Source organism: Mugil cephalus, chromosome 3 (genome assembly GCF_022458985.1).
Source record: "Mugil cephalus isolate CIBA_MC_2020 chromosome 3, CIBA_Mcephalus_1.1, whole genome shotgun sequence".
NCBI classification, from domain to species: domain Eukaryota; kingdom Metazoa; phylum Chordata; class Actinopteri; order Mugiliformes; family Mugilidae; genus Mugil; species Mugil cephalus.
In genome coordinates, this window is record NC_061772.1 from 25,810,231 (window position 1) to 25,825,853 (window position 15,623).

General features: G+C 44.5%; 1 protein-coding gene across 1 annotated transcript; it reads right to left on the minus strand.

Moving 5' to 3' along the window:
- Positions 1 to 1,451: 1,451 nt before the first annotated feature.
- Positions 1,452 to 15,520, minus strand: tgfbrap1 (transforming growth factor, beta receptor associated protein 1). Its single transcript, XM_047580175.1, has 13 exons — positions 15,247 to 15,520; positions 12,507 to 13,222; positions 11,119 to 11,313; positions 10,166 to 10,320; positions 9,978 to 10,060; positions 9,473 to 9,653; positions 9,231 to 9,391; positions 8,757 to 8,814; positions 8,505 to 8,648; positions 6,210 to 6,353; positions 5,324 to 5,483; positions 4,578 to 5,047; positions 1,452 to 2,444 (listed from the first exon to the last, which is right to left on the minus strand). Exons 2-13 carry the CDS (start codon positions 13,201 to 13,203, stop codon positions 2,256 to 2,258), a joined length of 2,637 nt encoding a protein of 878 aa, XP_047436131.1. The 5' UTR covers positions 13,204 to 13,222; positions 15,247 to 15,520; the 3' UTR covers positions 1,452 to 2,255.
- Between the last annotated feature and the right edge of the window lie 103 nt (positions 15,521 to 15,623).

A 15,623-nucleotide genomic window follows, 5' to 3' on the forward strand; every position in this document is an offset into this window, starting at 1 on the left:
ATGTCTAAGTAACATCCACACAAATGAAAACCAGGTCCAAAAGTTTCCCAGCAGAACGCTGAATTATCACAAGATGATTTAAATGTTATTCACTGCTCCTGTCAGTGGTTTTAATGTTGTGGCTGATCGGTGTGAAGCCGTGAGGCAGATTTGTCCGGCTCAGTTTCTTCATCTGTCAGAATCACTTCATTTTCAGTTTCTACCTCCTTCCCCGCTCTCGTCCAATAATCCCTTTTTTCCTGCCTCCTCTGAGCCGATCAATTCCTCGAGCTTTAAATTCATGACGTGTCCGTCACTCCACTTTTATTCTGTCTGTCCTGCACATTTCTCTAGTCCCTCATCATCTGGGACACAGCTCCATGATGCCGTCCATCACAATAAAACATGCTCTTACACCCGAGCTAAACGCTAAAACTGAGCAAATCTTTCATAACCGTGTTACTTTATATTTTGGGGATCAAGTACAATTATTTCAGGATGACACCATTTCCACTCATTTAACATTTTAGAGATATTGCACAGATCCATGATGGTGAGCGGCGAAGATCCACTCATGATTTATTTTACTCAAAGCCATAAGCCAGACAGAAACGGAGCTTGATGTCGAGCCGCTTGCAGATTCCCACTGGGCCACGACATCAGCCGTCATGTTCCACAACGTTTCATGAGCAAAGAGTTATTTTATTCTGCACAAGGTTTAGAAGAATCTGATTGGTCCTTGATGTAGTACGAGCACTGACTCTCCCGGGTTACACTCAGTGACGATTAGTGGGAACCAACGTAAGACGACGTTTCATCAGTTTGATAATAAAAGTTACTGGAAATCCGACGAGTTCGGATCAATTCACCGTCTGCTCGTTCTTATGGTCGAGGGCAGAAAAGCAGCAGCAACAATGAGACCAGATCAGAACCAAACACTGTGAAAGACCCACGGAAGAAGGAAGGAAGGAAGGAAGGGAGGGAGGAAGGAAGGAAGGAAAGGAGGGAGGAAGGAAGGAAGGAAACGTGGAGGGAGGGAGGGAAGGAAGGACGGAAGGAAGGAAGGGAAGGAGTTAAGGAAGGAAGGGAGGGAGGGAGGGAGGGAAGGAAGGAAGGCAGTGTGGAGGGAAGGGAGGAAGGAAGGAAGCGTGGAAGGAGGGAGGGAGGGAAGGAAGGAAGCAAGGAAGGAAGGAAGGAGGGACGGACAAAGGGAAGCAAAGAGGGAAGAAGGGAAGGAGTTAAGGAAGGAAGGACAGAGGGAAGAAAGGAAAGGAAGGAAGGATGCAAGGAAATGAAGGAAGGAAGGCAGTGTGGAGGAAGGGAAGGAAGGAAGGAGGGAAGGAAAGAGGGAAGCAAGGAAGGAGTTTAGGAAGGAAATAAGGACAGATTGAGGGAAGAAAGAAAGGACAGGGGAGTAAGGAAGGAAGGATGATGGACGGAAGGAAGCATGGAGGGAGGGAGGGAAGGACAGAGGGAAGCAAGGAGTTAAGGAAGGAAAGAAAGATGGAGAGAAGGAGAGAGGGAAGCAAGGAAGGAAGGAAGAAAGGAGTTAAGGAAGGAAGGAGTTCAGGGAGAAACAAAAGTAGGAAGGAAGGAGGAATCTGATTGGTCCTTGATGTAGTTTGAGCACTGACTCAGTGACGATTAGTGGGACCAACATAAGACGACGTTTTATCAGTTCGATAACAACGTTACTGGAAAACCAACGAGTTCGGATCAATTCACCGACTGAGATGTGACGTCTGCTCGTTCGTTCTTACGGTCGAGGGCAGAAAAGCAGCAGCAACAACGAGACCAGATCAGAACCAAACACTGTGAAAGACCCACATAACAGACTCGTTTCAATCATGGGTCTTTGTAGTATTTCACATTAAAACCTAACGCTGCAATGTGCAACTTAGGACAGAATTAATACGACACTCGTCTATGAGTTGATTAGAGCAGAGCTGTGACGGCTGTAATGCTTTTCATGCGCAACAAGGACTGAAATATCGTGTGTTCAAGCGGTTTTGTCGGGTTTAAAGTGTATAAGAGGAGACGGGACGGGCACAGAACTGAAACGTTTTTTTTTGACTCTGTGGTATAAATGCAGCACATGAATAAATAGCTGAAATCATCAGTTCCTTCTCTGCGCACATTCGCACTGGCCCAGCTTCCTGTTTGTGTTTCTGGTTCTTCTTCCCGCTGAGGAAAGATGTGTTTCTGTGCTTTATTTTTTAATTTTTTTTCCTCGGTGCGTCCCGCTGTTGTCCCGTCACACGAAGGGTCCGTGTGTCTCACGTGTGGTTACTGCTGTTAGTCAACTGTCTCTTAGTGGGAGAGTCTCTGACTCTCTGTGCGACACAGTGAGTGTGGACGGGGACGCCGCCGGGAAGACACACCACGGCCGGGTCGCTGAAGGTGTTGTGGCACAGGTGACATCCTTTCTTCTCCGACACAAAGATGGGCTTCTTACGCTCCTTCAGCTGCAGAGGAGGAGAAATAAATAATAAAGTAAAACAAGAGACGAGTTAAGACAAATAAACTACGGAGACTCAATTATGTAGTTATTTTATAAAGGAGGGAAGGAAGGAAGGAAGAGAGGAAGGAAGGAAGGAAGGAAGGAAGAAGTTAAGGAAGGAAGGAACAGAGGAAGGTTGGAGGGACGGAAGGAAGAAAGGATGGAGCGAAGGACGGAGGGAAGAATGGAGGGAACCAAGGAAAGAAGAGAGGAAGGAAGTTGAGGAAGGAATGAAGGAAGGAAGTATGAGGGAGAGATGGAGGGAAGGAAGGAAGAATAGACCGAGAGAAGGAGGAAAGGTAGGAAGGACGGATGGAAGGAGTTAAGGTAGGAAGGAGAGAAGAACGAGGGAAGGATGGAGGGAAGCAAGGACGGAAGGATGGAAGCAAGGAAGGAAGGATGGAAGGAAGGAAGGAGGGATGGAGGGAGGAGGGAAGGAAGGAAGAGAGAAAGGGAAGGAGGGAAGGTAAAAAGGACAGAAAGAAGGAGTTAAGGAGGGAAGGATGAGGGAAGGATGGAGGGAAGGAAGCAAGGAAGGAAGGATGGAAGGAATGAGTTAAGGAAGGAAGGAAGAGTGGACAGGAGGGTGGAGGCAAGGAAGGAAGCGTGGAGAGAAGGATGGAGGGGAGGAAGGAAGGAAGGAAGGAAGGAAGGAAGGATGGAAGGAGTTAAGGAAGGAGGAAAGGATGAGGGAATGACGGAGGGAAGTAAGGAAGGAGGGATGAGGGAAGGAGGGAAGAAGGAAGGGAGGGAGGAAGGAAGGAAGGAAGTACAGAGGGAAGGAGGAAAGGTAGGAAGGACAGAGTGAAGGAGTTAAGGAAGAAAGGATGAGGGAAGGACAGAGGGAAGCAAGGAAAGATGAAGGGAAGGATGGAGAGAAGGAAGCAAGGAGGGAGGATGGAAGGAATGAGTTAAGGAAGGAAGGAAGAGTAGAGGGGAGGGGAGGACGGAGGGAAGGAAGGAAAGAGTTAAGGAAGGAAGTGTGGAGAGAAGAATGGAGGGAAGGAAGAAAGGAAGGAGCGAAGGACGGAGGGAAGAATGGAGGGAACCAAGGAAAGAAGAGAGGAAGGAAGTTGAGGAAGGAATGAAGGAAGGAAGTATGAGGGAGAGATGGAGGGAAGGAAGGAAGAATAGACCGAGAGAAGGAGGAAAGGTAGGAAGGACGGATGGAAGGAGTTAAGGTAGGAAGGAGAGAAGAACGAGGGAAGGATGGAGGGAAGCAAGGAAGGAAGGATGGAAGGAAGGAAGGAGGGATGGAGGGAGGAGGGAAGGAAGGAAGAGAGAAAGGGAAGGAGGGAAGGTAAAAAGGACAGAAAGAAGGAGTTAAGGAGGGAAGGATGAGGGAAGGATGGAGGGAAGGAAGCAAGGAAGGAAGGATGGAAGGAATGAGTTAAGGAAGGAAGGAAGAGTGGACAGGAGGGCGGAGGCAAGGAAGGAAAGAGTTAAGGAAGGAGGCGTGGAGAGAAGGATGGAGGGGAGGAAGGAAGGAAGGAAGGAAGGAAGGAAGGAAGGAAGGACGGATGGAAGAAGTTAAGGAAGGAGGAAAGGATGAGGGAATGACGGAGGGAAGTAAGGAAGGAGGGATGAGGGAAGGAGGGAAGAAGGAAGGGAGGGAGGAAGGAAGGAAGGAAGTACAGAGGGAAGGAGGAAAGGTAGGAAGGACAGAGTGAAGGAGTTAAGGAAGAAAGGATGAGGGAAGGACAGAGGGAAGCAAGGAAAGATGAAGGGAAGGATGGAGAGAAGGAAGCAAGGAGGGAGGATGGAAGGAATGAGTTAAGGAAGGAAGGAAGAGTGGAGGGGAGGGGAGGACGGAGGGAAGGAAGGAAAGAGTTAAGGAAGGAAGTGTGGAGAGAAGAATGGAGGGAAGGAAGAAAGGAAGGATGCATGAAGCAAGGATGAGTGGAGGAAGGAAGGAAGGAAGGAAGGATGCATGAAGCAAGGAAGGACAGATCTGTTTACTGGTTTAAAACATTAAAGGACTAATCTTTACAGCGTTTCTTTCATTTAGTTAAACCAGGATTTCTCTTCATACTCGTCAGTATTAAAGGAGCCGTGGCTCCGTCTACTAGAACCACCAGGACCGTGGTGTGTTCCTCACCCTGTCGTGGAGCAGCTGCAGGTTTTCCGTGTGCGCTAACCCCAGAGCGATCTGCGAGGTGCGGCAGGTGTGCACGCTGGCCCTGATGGCTCGATTCAGGAACGGCCTCAGCAGCTGCAGCGACCATCCCTCCGGGAGCATCCTCAGGACACGGACGGCGTCGAACACCTCGCCGTGTCGATTCAGGAGGTCGACCGCCGCCATCTCCAGCTCCCCACTGCTACCACTACCTCCTCCACCTCCTGCTCCTCCCGAGCCACTTCCATCCAGATACACTCCCAGGAGCAGGTGAAATAGCTGCTGTCGGTACGACGAGTCTCGGCTGGAAGAGGCCCAGACGCAGAAGGCCTCGGCGGACGGGAAGTCTCTGAGCTGGTGCACCAGTATGTGCAGCGCTTTGTCGTGCTCCTCCAGTTTTCCATGTAGTGTTGCACGTTCTGGCAGCAGCTGTTCACACTTCTCCACTTTACCTGAACACAGAGAAAACACAAGGTTAAGTTTAAGATCTATAGAGAGAAAACCAAGTCCGATATTATTTAACTTGAATGTTTCCATATTTCACAACAGGAAAACAGTTTCTACGCCGTATTTTAGTGATCTAACAAACAACAACCAACAAAGTGAGGTAATAATTCTTAATTTAGCGCGACACTTCCTGCTTCTTCCATATATCTTAAACTGATTTATTGGTCGGCTGATTTAAATAAGATTGTACCCCAAAATAGAAAGACAGCTGGTAATCTCACCTAAAAGAAACTGTACACGGTACAGGCTGGACTCCCTGAGCAGGGCTTGGAGCTTGTCCCTGGCTTTGTTCAGCCGCTCTTTGTCTCTCGGCGACTCGGACAACAGCGACAGGACCCTCTCCAGGTACAACACGGCCAGGTGAGTGTGCAGCTTCTCCTTCTGCATTGAAAAAAAACAGACAGGACACGTTCAAGTTCGGATGAAAAAAATAGTAAAAATCTGAACAAGTTATCCTGAAACAATCCTATATAAAAAATGAACTTGGCTCAGTGCTTTTTCCACTCAATTAATATGAATATTAACAAAAACTACATCACAAAAGAATATATATATTAAAAAAAACTAAAGAGGGAATGACCTCATGTGATTTAGTTTAGTGTTGTGTGTTCTGCTTTTGGGGTCTGGGACAAAACAACCCGAATTCACCGAGCTCATAGGTGCGTCTCACTGACCTACTTTCCCAAAATAAACTCATATTTAGACTGTGGTTTAAACTCTGTGACTGAAGTGTCTATAATAATAATAATAATAATAATGATAATAATAATAATCGTAACAACAAAGCCGTTCAACACATCAAAGAACCGACACCGCAGGGAAATTCCACTCGCTGCGCTTGCTTTACTTGCCAGGAAGATCAACTTCTGAGTCAGCTACAAAACCACAACAATACTTCAACTCTGTCAACACTGAAGCAGAACCTCAGCCAAATGTTTTTTCTCTCTCTTTCTTTTTGTGCGTTTGTGTTTTAATCAATCTGTCTGTCTGCAACTTGGTCAATGCGCTTCGAAAATACGATCCTGCATTTTATCTGAGCCTGAAAGCTCGACGCGTCTCACTCATTCTCATTAACAGTTTTTTTTAATTGTTCTTTAATAAATGTACCTGTATCCGTTTCTCCAGCACCAGATGTTCTACGTACAGAAGCAACGCCTGGCTGTGTTTTCCCAGGTAGGCGGTCACATCGTCGGGATTCAGCTCCGGATGCTCTTTACCGATGGGACGCTTGGTGAAAATGTGGACACCTATCTATGGACAAAAAGGGAAAGAGGGGGAGGTTATTATAACAGCAACTTATATTGTTATAGCATGACATCTTTTTTAATGTCGATAATCGTGGTATTAAAAAATGAAAATGCCCGTTTGATAAAATATCGTGTGACTTAAACACAGTGTGCGTTTTAAATCTGCCCCAGTTTTTGTCCGTTCTACTGATTTTTTGAGTGTAATTCATCCCCCAAAAGAGAGAAAATGACATAAATAAAGTTCGGTGTGTACTTATTTTGTGATACCACACAACAACTTAGCAATTAGCTTAGCACATATACAAGAACTAAAAAACGCTGCATATTCTCAGTTGGGATATTTGTGCTCCTCAGCGTGGCGGCTTCATAACAGATAAGAGTTATATATATATATGAACGCAAATCCCATCGGGGCTCAACGGTGCAGGTAGTGAACGGAGAAAAAACAGCTGCTCATCACCCGAGAGACCAGATTCAATTCCCCCGCTGTCAGAGACGGTATTTCACGACCGCCCTAATGTCGACACTGAACAACACACCGCAAAAAACAAAATGTGGTTTGTTTCATCCACTCAAGTGTGCGTTGTTTTCCCCATTTTATTTTTTATTAGTAGTCACGTGTCAGCAATGTTGCATATAAACCGCTTCGCAGTTTGTTAACAGTGTGATGTTTTTTTGAGGGGCGGGGCTTAGCTGGAGGCAAAACATCTTCGACACTGTAAACACCAGTTAGCAAATATCTCAACAGGCTGTTTTGGCAAGAATGGATGAGGAAAATTTATATTTTATAGAATATACTGATACACTCACTGTCCAAGACTGTGAGTGTTATTTTAAAAAGTTGACTCTGACTGATGAGACTATATTCACTGACCCCGACACTCTCACTGACTCGATGGACGATTTGACCAAAGGACACAAAGGAGACGAAGTCTGGTCTGTTTTTATCAAGTGAAGCCACTTAAACAAAGATATTACAAGAAGAAAGTGTGGAGGGTAACGTAGTAAATGCAACTTCTGCTTGGACGCCACTGAAACATACAACTAATGTTGCGTTAGCTAGCAGTTAGCATTAGCATTAACATGTAACAAGAATCCTCCAAATAATGATTAAATTTTCACGAATTTCACGATTTATTCTAACCCATAAGTTTATCCAGGCTGAAACTGATGATGCTTTACATATTAATCTTATCTAATATGAGGTGTGTGCGTTGTTAAATGTGTCACTCCAGTCCTTTCTTTTAATCGCCAAATCCAAACCAAAGTTTCCAAGACTGGCAGTGGCTGGTATGTGATAAAACTTCAAGTTAGTGTTTTTTTAGATTTTGATTTTGCCCCCCCCACCCAAAAAAAGTGAGTGTCAAAACAGATGCTTGACACTGTTTTGCCTCCAGCTAACGTTGCTAACGTTGTGACGTCACAGTGACGTAGACCATGAAGAGGTCGCATCTTCATAACATTGTTACTCATTTTGACCCGGTTTCTCTTTAACGGTGTATTTTTGCTGGTTATTACTTATTTTTGTTTTACTTTAATCTCGTTTTATTTTATCTTTCTTGTGTTTTCTATGAGTGTTTACTCTTATGTGCAATGAAGCTACTGTGACAAAGTAATTTCCCTCGTGGATCATTAAAGTCAGTCTAAGTAATAAGACCTAAACAAAAGAAGGGCGTCTCAGGAAGATACACATTTTCTGTTTCATCCAGATGTCTTCACATTTGGATTGTTGAAGTTTCATTGAGAAAATGATTCTTTCCATCACAACATTATCACAGGTGATATGATACCATTCATCTGTTCTTGGGACGTCAGGTTTAAGCCACTTCTTTGTATTTGTTTTTCTTGGAACTAAACTTAAAATTCCAAATAAATATTATCATATAATAGTATTATATACTGTAATAATATTAATACTTAGAGTAGTTGAGCGTACAAATCCAAAAACAATTTGGTACCAGTTAAAAATGTTGTCTGTTCCAAAAATAGCCACTAATTCTGTGAAGACCTTTTACCAGATAATATTTATTTTTGGAAAGGACCAAAACAAGTGACTGGCTTCCTGGGAATGTTTTTCTTTTTTCTATTTCTAGGTTTCTAGGGCAGAGAATCAACTTAATTTGACTGCAGAGTTAAATTTTTTTTGTTAACCTACGGTGGGATCCTTCCGTAAGGCCCAGTCCGCGTACTTCCACACCAGGTCCAGGTTGGAGGAGGAGCACAGGAAGTCCACGATGTACTCGTACAGGTCGGATCTCGTGGAGTCCTGCAGATCCCCATCGACCACGCGAATCCACAGCTGTCAGGAAATAAAAAAAGAAAAGAAAAAGAATATGTTTAAAGTCCGAAACATGAGGTTACAGCAGATTTTTTCTATGAGAACTGATAAAAATTCAGGCGTACGTACCTGAAGTGCTGCTGAATCCTGACCATTATAGTGATAGAGCAGCCCAAGTGCAAAATATCTAAGACATAAAGAGAATAAAAAGACTGAGTGAAGCAAAGATACATTTATTTTATTTTTTTTTGTACAGTAACTAAACTGGACACAGTAATAAAGATTTAATTAACAGCCCGGTCCAGGAAAAGTATTTACCCAACAAATCTCAATCTGCTCCTCCTTTAGGAATTTGTGTATTTTACAGCTGCAATAATTAACGAAAATTACCCCGATTCCCACAAGATATCCCCCCGAGTGTTATTTTTCTTTTTGCTAATTACCACATCACGATTGCACATGACCACACTGGGATTAATAATTCTGGTTAATCAGTCTTTATATGGCAGCCGAAGCAAACACAAACAATAATGCAAAGGTTTTGAAATGTGTGAAATTAAAGAGTTTCAGTTTCTACAGAAATAATTTGTTTGAACTACACACTTGTGATATTTCTCCAGCCACGGGACGCTGTCCGCGAGCACGCAGGCGTTGTCTGACGCCAGGAGGTCCAGGAGGCTGTCGTGATCCTGTTCGGCGTAAAGCTTCAGCAGCGCCGTGTCCACGTCCTCCCTGCAGCCGTTAGCCACCTCCGTGCTTCGTACCTGCGAGCACACGCGAAATAAAAATGTTAACAAAACGTATCCGACGAGTGAAACCGAAAATGCTTTTAAAATTCCGGTTACCTCTCCTAAATAACTGATGAGGAATTTCTTGTATCTGAGCACTTTCTCCTGGTCGCCCTGCGCCAGCTGGTTGAGATCGGCAAACTCGTGGAGAGGAGGGTGGCAGCGCGTGAACGAAGACGAGGCCGGCAGCAGTAACGGGTAGAGAGAGATCAGCTCCCGCACGTCCAGCTGACCCTTCCTGAAGACGTGATGGTGAGATTACAGCTGAACTAAACACGTCCACGCAATCCTCAATGTTTACGATCATTTTAAATTATATTAGTCTGGCAGTTCAATAGTATAAATACACCGACCTGACTACTTATGTGCAGTATTTGCTGTTTCCAATACAAGATTAACTCCAGAAAATAAATTCTTAGACACTCACAGCTTGATTTGTAGTGTATAAAGGAAAATGTCAGGTCTGAATATTTACTTTTAAGACTCAAATCAGACTTTTTATCACAGGTAAAAACAAACTTAACTCAATAAAAGCTGGGAAATGATCAAAGTAGACTCATACTTGAAGTGTTCCTTCGCTTCCAGAAACTGAAGTTGTCCAAACTGTATGAAGCCGGCCTGCTGCAGGATTCTTCTGTGCAAAATCTACAGGAAGCGAAAAATATAGATATAGATAATATAGCTGGTGCAGAAATACTGTCAATATTTGTCTTGCAAACACGATATATTTTAACCGTCCTGGTTCGTTACCTGGAACTTGTCTTTGGGTATATTTCTCTGCGCCCCCTCGGTGAGGACGAGCGCCTCCTCCACCCTGTGACCAGCCAGTAAGTCTTGAATCTGTCTCTCCAGAGGCAGCGGCACCAGGACGTAAACGGCCTTAGTGGACGCCAGAATGACCTTCCCTAAAAAAAAAAAAAAAAAAAACAAGTCAGGCACCATTTCACAAGTGCCCTGTTTATGAAGATGACTTCATTAATTTTAATCCAGTGTCTCTCTCTCTTAGTCTTTAAAAAGCTCTGGAAGGAGACAGTTTTATGTGCGTCTGTTATTTCCAAACGACCGCAGGCAAACCAGAGATAACGCGCAGCACATCAAAATCCTCCAAGAGAGTTTCCTGCTTCAGCTCAATTTCAAGTAAAATGTGTTTCACTTGAAATCTCCAGAGCAGAACATGACTTCAGCTGCTTTTTATTATTATTATTATGATTATTATTTATGATAACACCCAGCCTTAGCATTTCCTGGAATAGGAAATGGTTTGAAGTGCTGCAGATCCCATTAAGAAGTACAGGGTTTTTGGTTTCATTGTCCAGTTTGCCAACGCCAGACTATTTGTTAAGCAGTGGGCTGCTTTCTGCTTTTGATTATTCAGGGAACTGTGCGCAACCAAGAAAGGCCATTAAGAGACAAAAACACATTAGATGTTATAAGTGGGAATGTCCCGATCGGACAGAAACCAGGACTAGGATCCTCGTAGCACAAAAACATCTTATTCCTCTTTGTTGTCGGACTCAAAGCTGCCAAAAAAAAATCATAGTAGAAGCCTGAGTGTATTTCTGCAGTAACTATGATTATTTAAAATCAGACTGGTAGATACTGAATATTAAAAGATTCTGGACATCCTAAGTTACAATAGCCACAAATGCTCGATTGAACTTTAATAAATAAACAGCTAATTAGACCTAAGGGTGTGAGGGCACCTTCGAAGTCTTGAAGAATGTGTCCGTCCCTGAATGAAAGGGTCTGTTTGAGCTGTTGGTCCAACATGCTGTGGATGGTGATGAAGCTTTCATCCAGAGCCACCACGTACGGGAAACACACGGCGGCGCCGATCACGCTCTCCGACCAGTTGACCGGCGCCCGCTGAGACGTCCCCTCGGCGTTGGCAAACATTCCTGGAGGGAGGTGGTGGGATGTGGAGATGCAGGTTTAGAAGATGAAGCAGGACGTGACAAGGCAGCGTTTACTTTAACAACCAAAAAACAAAAACAAATAAAAGAAAACAAGCTGACGCAGAAAAGCTGTGAAAACTACAGAAGATGTCTCACAACTAATTAACTAAATATTAAATATTCCACATTAGTTTCATATAACTATTTATGTCCAGGTATTTGATTACACAACATTCAAAACATTCTGCGCCCCGAGACTTTGTTTCAGACCAATTTTCAATGTAGCGCTGCTAAACACACATGATGCGACTGAGTCACTGTGACATTTGGTGAAGATGGAAATATCTGAAAAATGAAGCAACAGAACGCGAGAGGACTTTTGCCAATAAAAGTTGTTTTGGGTTTATTTTTTTTTTAGGGTGATTAGACTGGGACAGTCCCTGCTTTGTATGACATGTCCCTCGGGTAAAGCTGTCCCCAATTTTAGCTGTTTATGTATGAGAAAAGAAAAAGGTTTTGCACAGATTACAATTGTTACTGTAGCCAGTTGCGCTGCTATTGACATTACAGACGTTCATATTTAAACAGAAATTTGATTAAGTACCAATAAATAAATCAAACCGTAATCGTCTTAAAAAATTGTTCCTTCACTCATGTTGATAACATTTAGTTCTCTTTGTGTTGTTTTTATCTCTGAGCTGTAAATATCCCCGGATTTCCGCATCAGTAGTCAGTGCGAACACGGGGGCCATGCAAACCTGTTTTACTATTAGTGTGTGATTATTCTACAGTGTTTACTCATCATCACGGTAAAATAGTGAATCCTTAGTGAAGCGGTAGAAAATGTTGTGAACACGTGAAATATGGTAATATACCGTCAGAATTTTGAAAAATTAGCATGAAATACATTTTTTATCATACCCGCCGAGCCCTATTAAAGACAATTAATCATAAAAAATAAATAAAAAAATACAGATTTTAACCCTTAAATCGTAAAACTATGAAACTATTTGAGCTCACTGGAGGCATTCATGCAAATAAAATGGAAAACACAAGCATGACAACTGCTAAAAACACTAAGCTCACCATCTTTTAGAGACGTTCAGATTCATACATCTCATTTAAATCACACATGAACCAGTTATAGTTCATAGCAGCTTCATGACAACCGTCCTCCTGACCCTGCGTTGACTCACCCAGGCCACCAGGTGCTGCTAAGAGGAACTCCTCCCGGTTGATCCTCTTCACGATGGGCCTCCTCTCCTCGCTGTTGTAAGGGAAAAGCTCCTGGGAGGCTCCCGTGCTGTAGTTCAGGATCACGTACTGCGAGGTGAGCGCGAGGCACAGGAAGTAACCGTCCAGGCTGACGGCGCAGGGCTGCTCGGGGGTGCTCACCTCTTTCACCAGCTGCACCCTGTCCTCGTGCACCATGTAAATCTGCACCGTCCGGCGCTTGGAGGAGAGCACGCCCATTTCCACGCAGAAGGGGTCCCCGTTCACCGGGTTCTCGTTGATGCAGAAAGACGTGACGCCTCTGATCTTGGCTCCGCCCCCCGCCGCGGACGGGACGGTCTCCAGCGTGACCATGTCGACGAGGAACACCATCCCGTCGCAGAGCACGATCAGGCGCTCCAAGGCGGACGCGGCGCGCAGCTCCGCCACCGGCTTCTTGAGGCCGAGGTATTTGTGCAGCAGCTTCTGAGCCGAGTAGCTCGGCTTGCCCTTGGAGGAGGTGGCCTCGTCCAGCAGGAAGTGGTGGATGAAGCAGTCGTTGGTGCCCACGTACAGGTGCTTCCCGCAGCATTCGATGCACTCGATGTTGATGCGAGCTTTGTCGCCCATGAGGAGGTCTCGCTCCACGGCGGGGACAAGCTCAAAAGCCTTCACGCTCATCTCGGCCACGGCATCTAAACTGGAAGATGAGATAAAGAGGCAGAACAGACGTCAACGAAGCCGCAGATGAGTTGAAATGATCAATATGAAAGAACATTTTCCTGCCATGCATTATTAATTCACCGGGAACAGGGCAGGATACAGTAGATGCGCCTCTTATTCGCAAAAAAAAAGCGCTCAACTTTGCAGCTTTCTAGACACATTTTTATAATTATATGCTGTGTGTTGGCAAAATACGTGAATGAAAGGCACTTTCTAATCTTTAAGACATTCCCGTCTCTTAGAGCGACATTTCCTGCAAAGCACTGCAACCCGTTTAACACGACAGATGACTTTAGATCACCCGTGCCTTTGTCACATCTAGATTAGATTATCGCAGTTCCCATGTACGGTGGCTTGCATCAGTTCTCTCTGAACTGCATCACGCCAGCTTTAGCTTCCCCTTACTGGCCGCCTGTCCGCTTTCGTATTGGTTTTAAACTTCTCTTAATTGTTTTTTTCCAGGCCTCAATGGTCTTGCCCCTTTATATTTATCTGAGCCATGTGCCCACACCTCGACCAGAGGAGCAGCTGCTAAACTCTGGGACAGTATCCCTTTCTACAATAGAGCCTCGCAGTCCTTAGAGACTTTTAAATCCTTCCTAAAAACCCACTTCTTCTTCCTGGCATTTCCTAAGTCAGCACACAGTAATTTTAAGCAGTTTTTACTGGACCCTCGTTTGTCACACTGGGGGGTAAAAGCGGCGAAGGCGTTGGATGTGGAGGTACGGGGGGGGGGGGAGCTGACTGCATATCTGCATCACAATCTTAGTGTCTCAGTCCGGAGAAAACCTTGATCGGGTCCCGGACAGAGTCAACCATCAGCAGGTGTCGGTGGGAAGTGAGGGGGGGGGGGGGAATGTGATCTGCAGCGATCTTCACGGGGAGCTGTTATTCCAGCAACGGTCTTGACCGAAGCCGGTGCCGTTAGGACGCCGAAAGCAGATAAGATCGGGATTGTTTGGTCTTTGGGGGGAGAAGACGCATTTCTTTTTTGCACGACTACTCTGTTATATCGGATAATTCATTAATTAACCCAAACCTCATGCTTGAGACCAGTTAAGACGTCTTTGTGCATTTGTGTTGTTTAGAATAGAATCGACCTTCACAATCAAAAATATCGACACCGAGTCCGATATCCCAAGAAAAAGTGTTTCTTTTATGTGCAACTAAGATACTGCGACCAAATAATTTCCCTTGTGGCTCATTAAAGTCTAAGTATAAAATGCCCACACCTGAGATACTCAGAGATGCACTCGACATCCAGGTACATGGTGAAAATACATCACAGTGCCCATCACAGGCACCTAGACCAAGTAGATCATGTCAACATGTTTGTTGTCAAAGTTCAATTCTAACCTGAAGGCTACTCAGTCTAGTTTAAGTGCAGGTTTGTTTTTTTTTAATGTGATTTACTCAGATTTTGAGTTGACTTGTTGCTTTGCACAGATTGTATTTAACTGCTCTGATTAGAGAGAAGTAATCTTATTAAATTCTTATGCAGAGGTGTAAAATACATTTTAAATAATTATAAATAAATGTTAAAGTCATAATTTTCATATACACAAGCGGACGTCTACAAGTATCGATATCGGTATCGGGTTATTAGCCTTGGTATTAGTATCAGATCGAAAGGGAAAATTTGTGGTAGCGCTAGCTTCCCAAATCCAGAGGCTAACAGCAGCAGCATAAAGTTTACTGCACACTTTAAATGTGGGGCATTCACTTGGCATCATAACGTAGATTTATCGAGTGAGGACGTAGTTGTGGTTGTTGTTATTCTTTTATTTAAAAAAAACGTGGCTTCCGGGGCCAGCTAACTCTGGCTGCGCTAATGCTAGCGTGCTAATTAAGGCTAAAATGGCTAAATGATTGCTTGGTCATCGTTGAGTCCAAAACACGGTTGTGCCTTTAAGTTAGAGCAGAATGAGCCTGTTCAGACGTTTTAACGTGGTGCACCGGGAAACCGGGTCCCTGCCCCGGTTTCTCCGGGATGATACCTACCGATGCAGAGAGCACTCAGGACGGATGGGCAAGACAGACAGACAGGCCGGGACACCACACACCGACGAGCCTCAAAACAGCGGCCGCGAAATGTGTTTATAGCTAAACATCAACGTAGCCATGGTGCTCGGGGTCGGCCCCGCACTGGCAGGCTGAAAATACGGCTTGTACGGTGGCGTTAGGTATTTCTTTCCCAGGATAAAAAACGCCTCCCATTTACATTGAAGCCCCACTGGTTGCAGGTGACACAGCGGTGCGTTCAGGAGCGTCATAGCCAGTAGGAATAAAAGTTATTACAGACCGTTTCTCAACGCAGCGCAAAAAAAAATAAAACGTTTATTATTATTATAGTTGTTTGTTGTTATTATTATTGTCAT

Excerpts from the sequence above, each read along its gene's own strand:
- tgfbrap1 (XM_047580175.1), bottom strand. The coding sequence starts at position 13,203 with ATGAGCGTGAAGGCTTTTGAGCTTGTCCCCGCCGTGGAGCGAGACCTC. Across the intron at positions 10,321-11,118 it reads CATTCTTCAAGACTTCGAAG|GGAAGGTCATTCTGGCGTCC; the intron begins GTGCCCTCACAC and ends TTTTTTTTTTAG. Across the intron at positions 6,354-8,504 it reads CCTTACGGAAGGATCCCACC|ATAGGTGTCCACATTTTCAC; the intron begins GTAGGTTAACAA and ends TTTTGTCCATAG.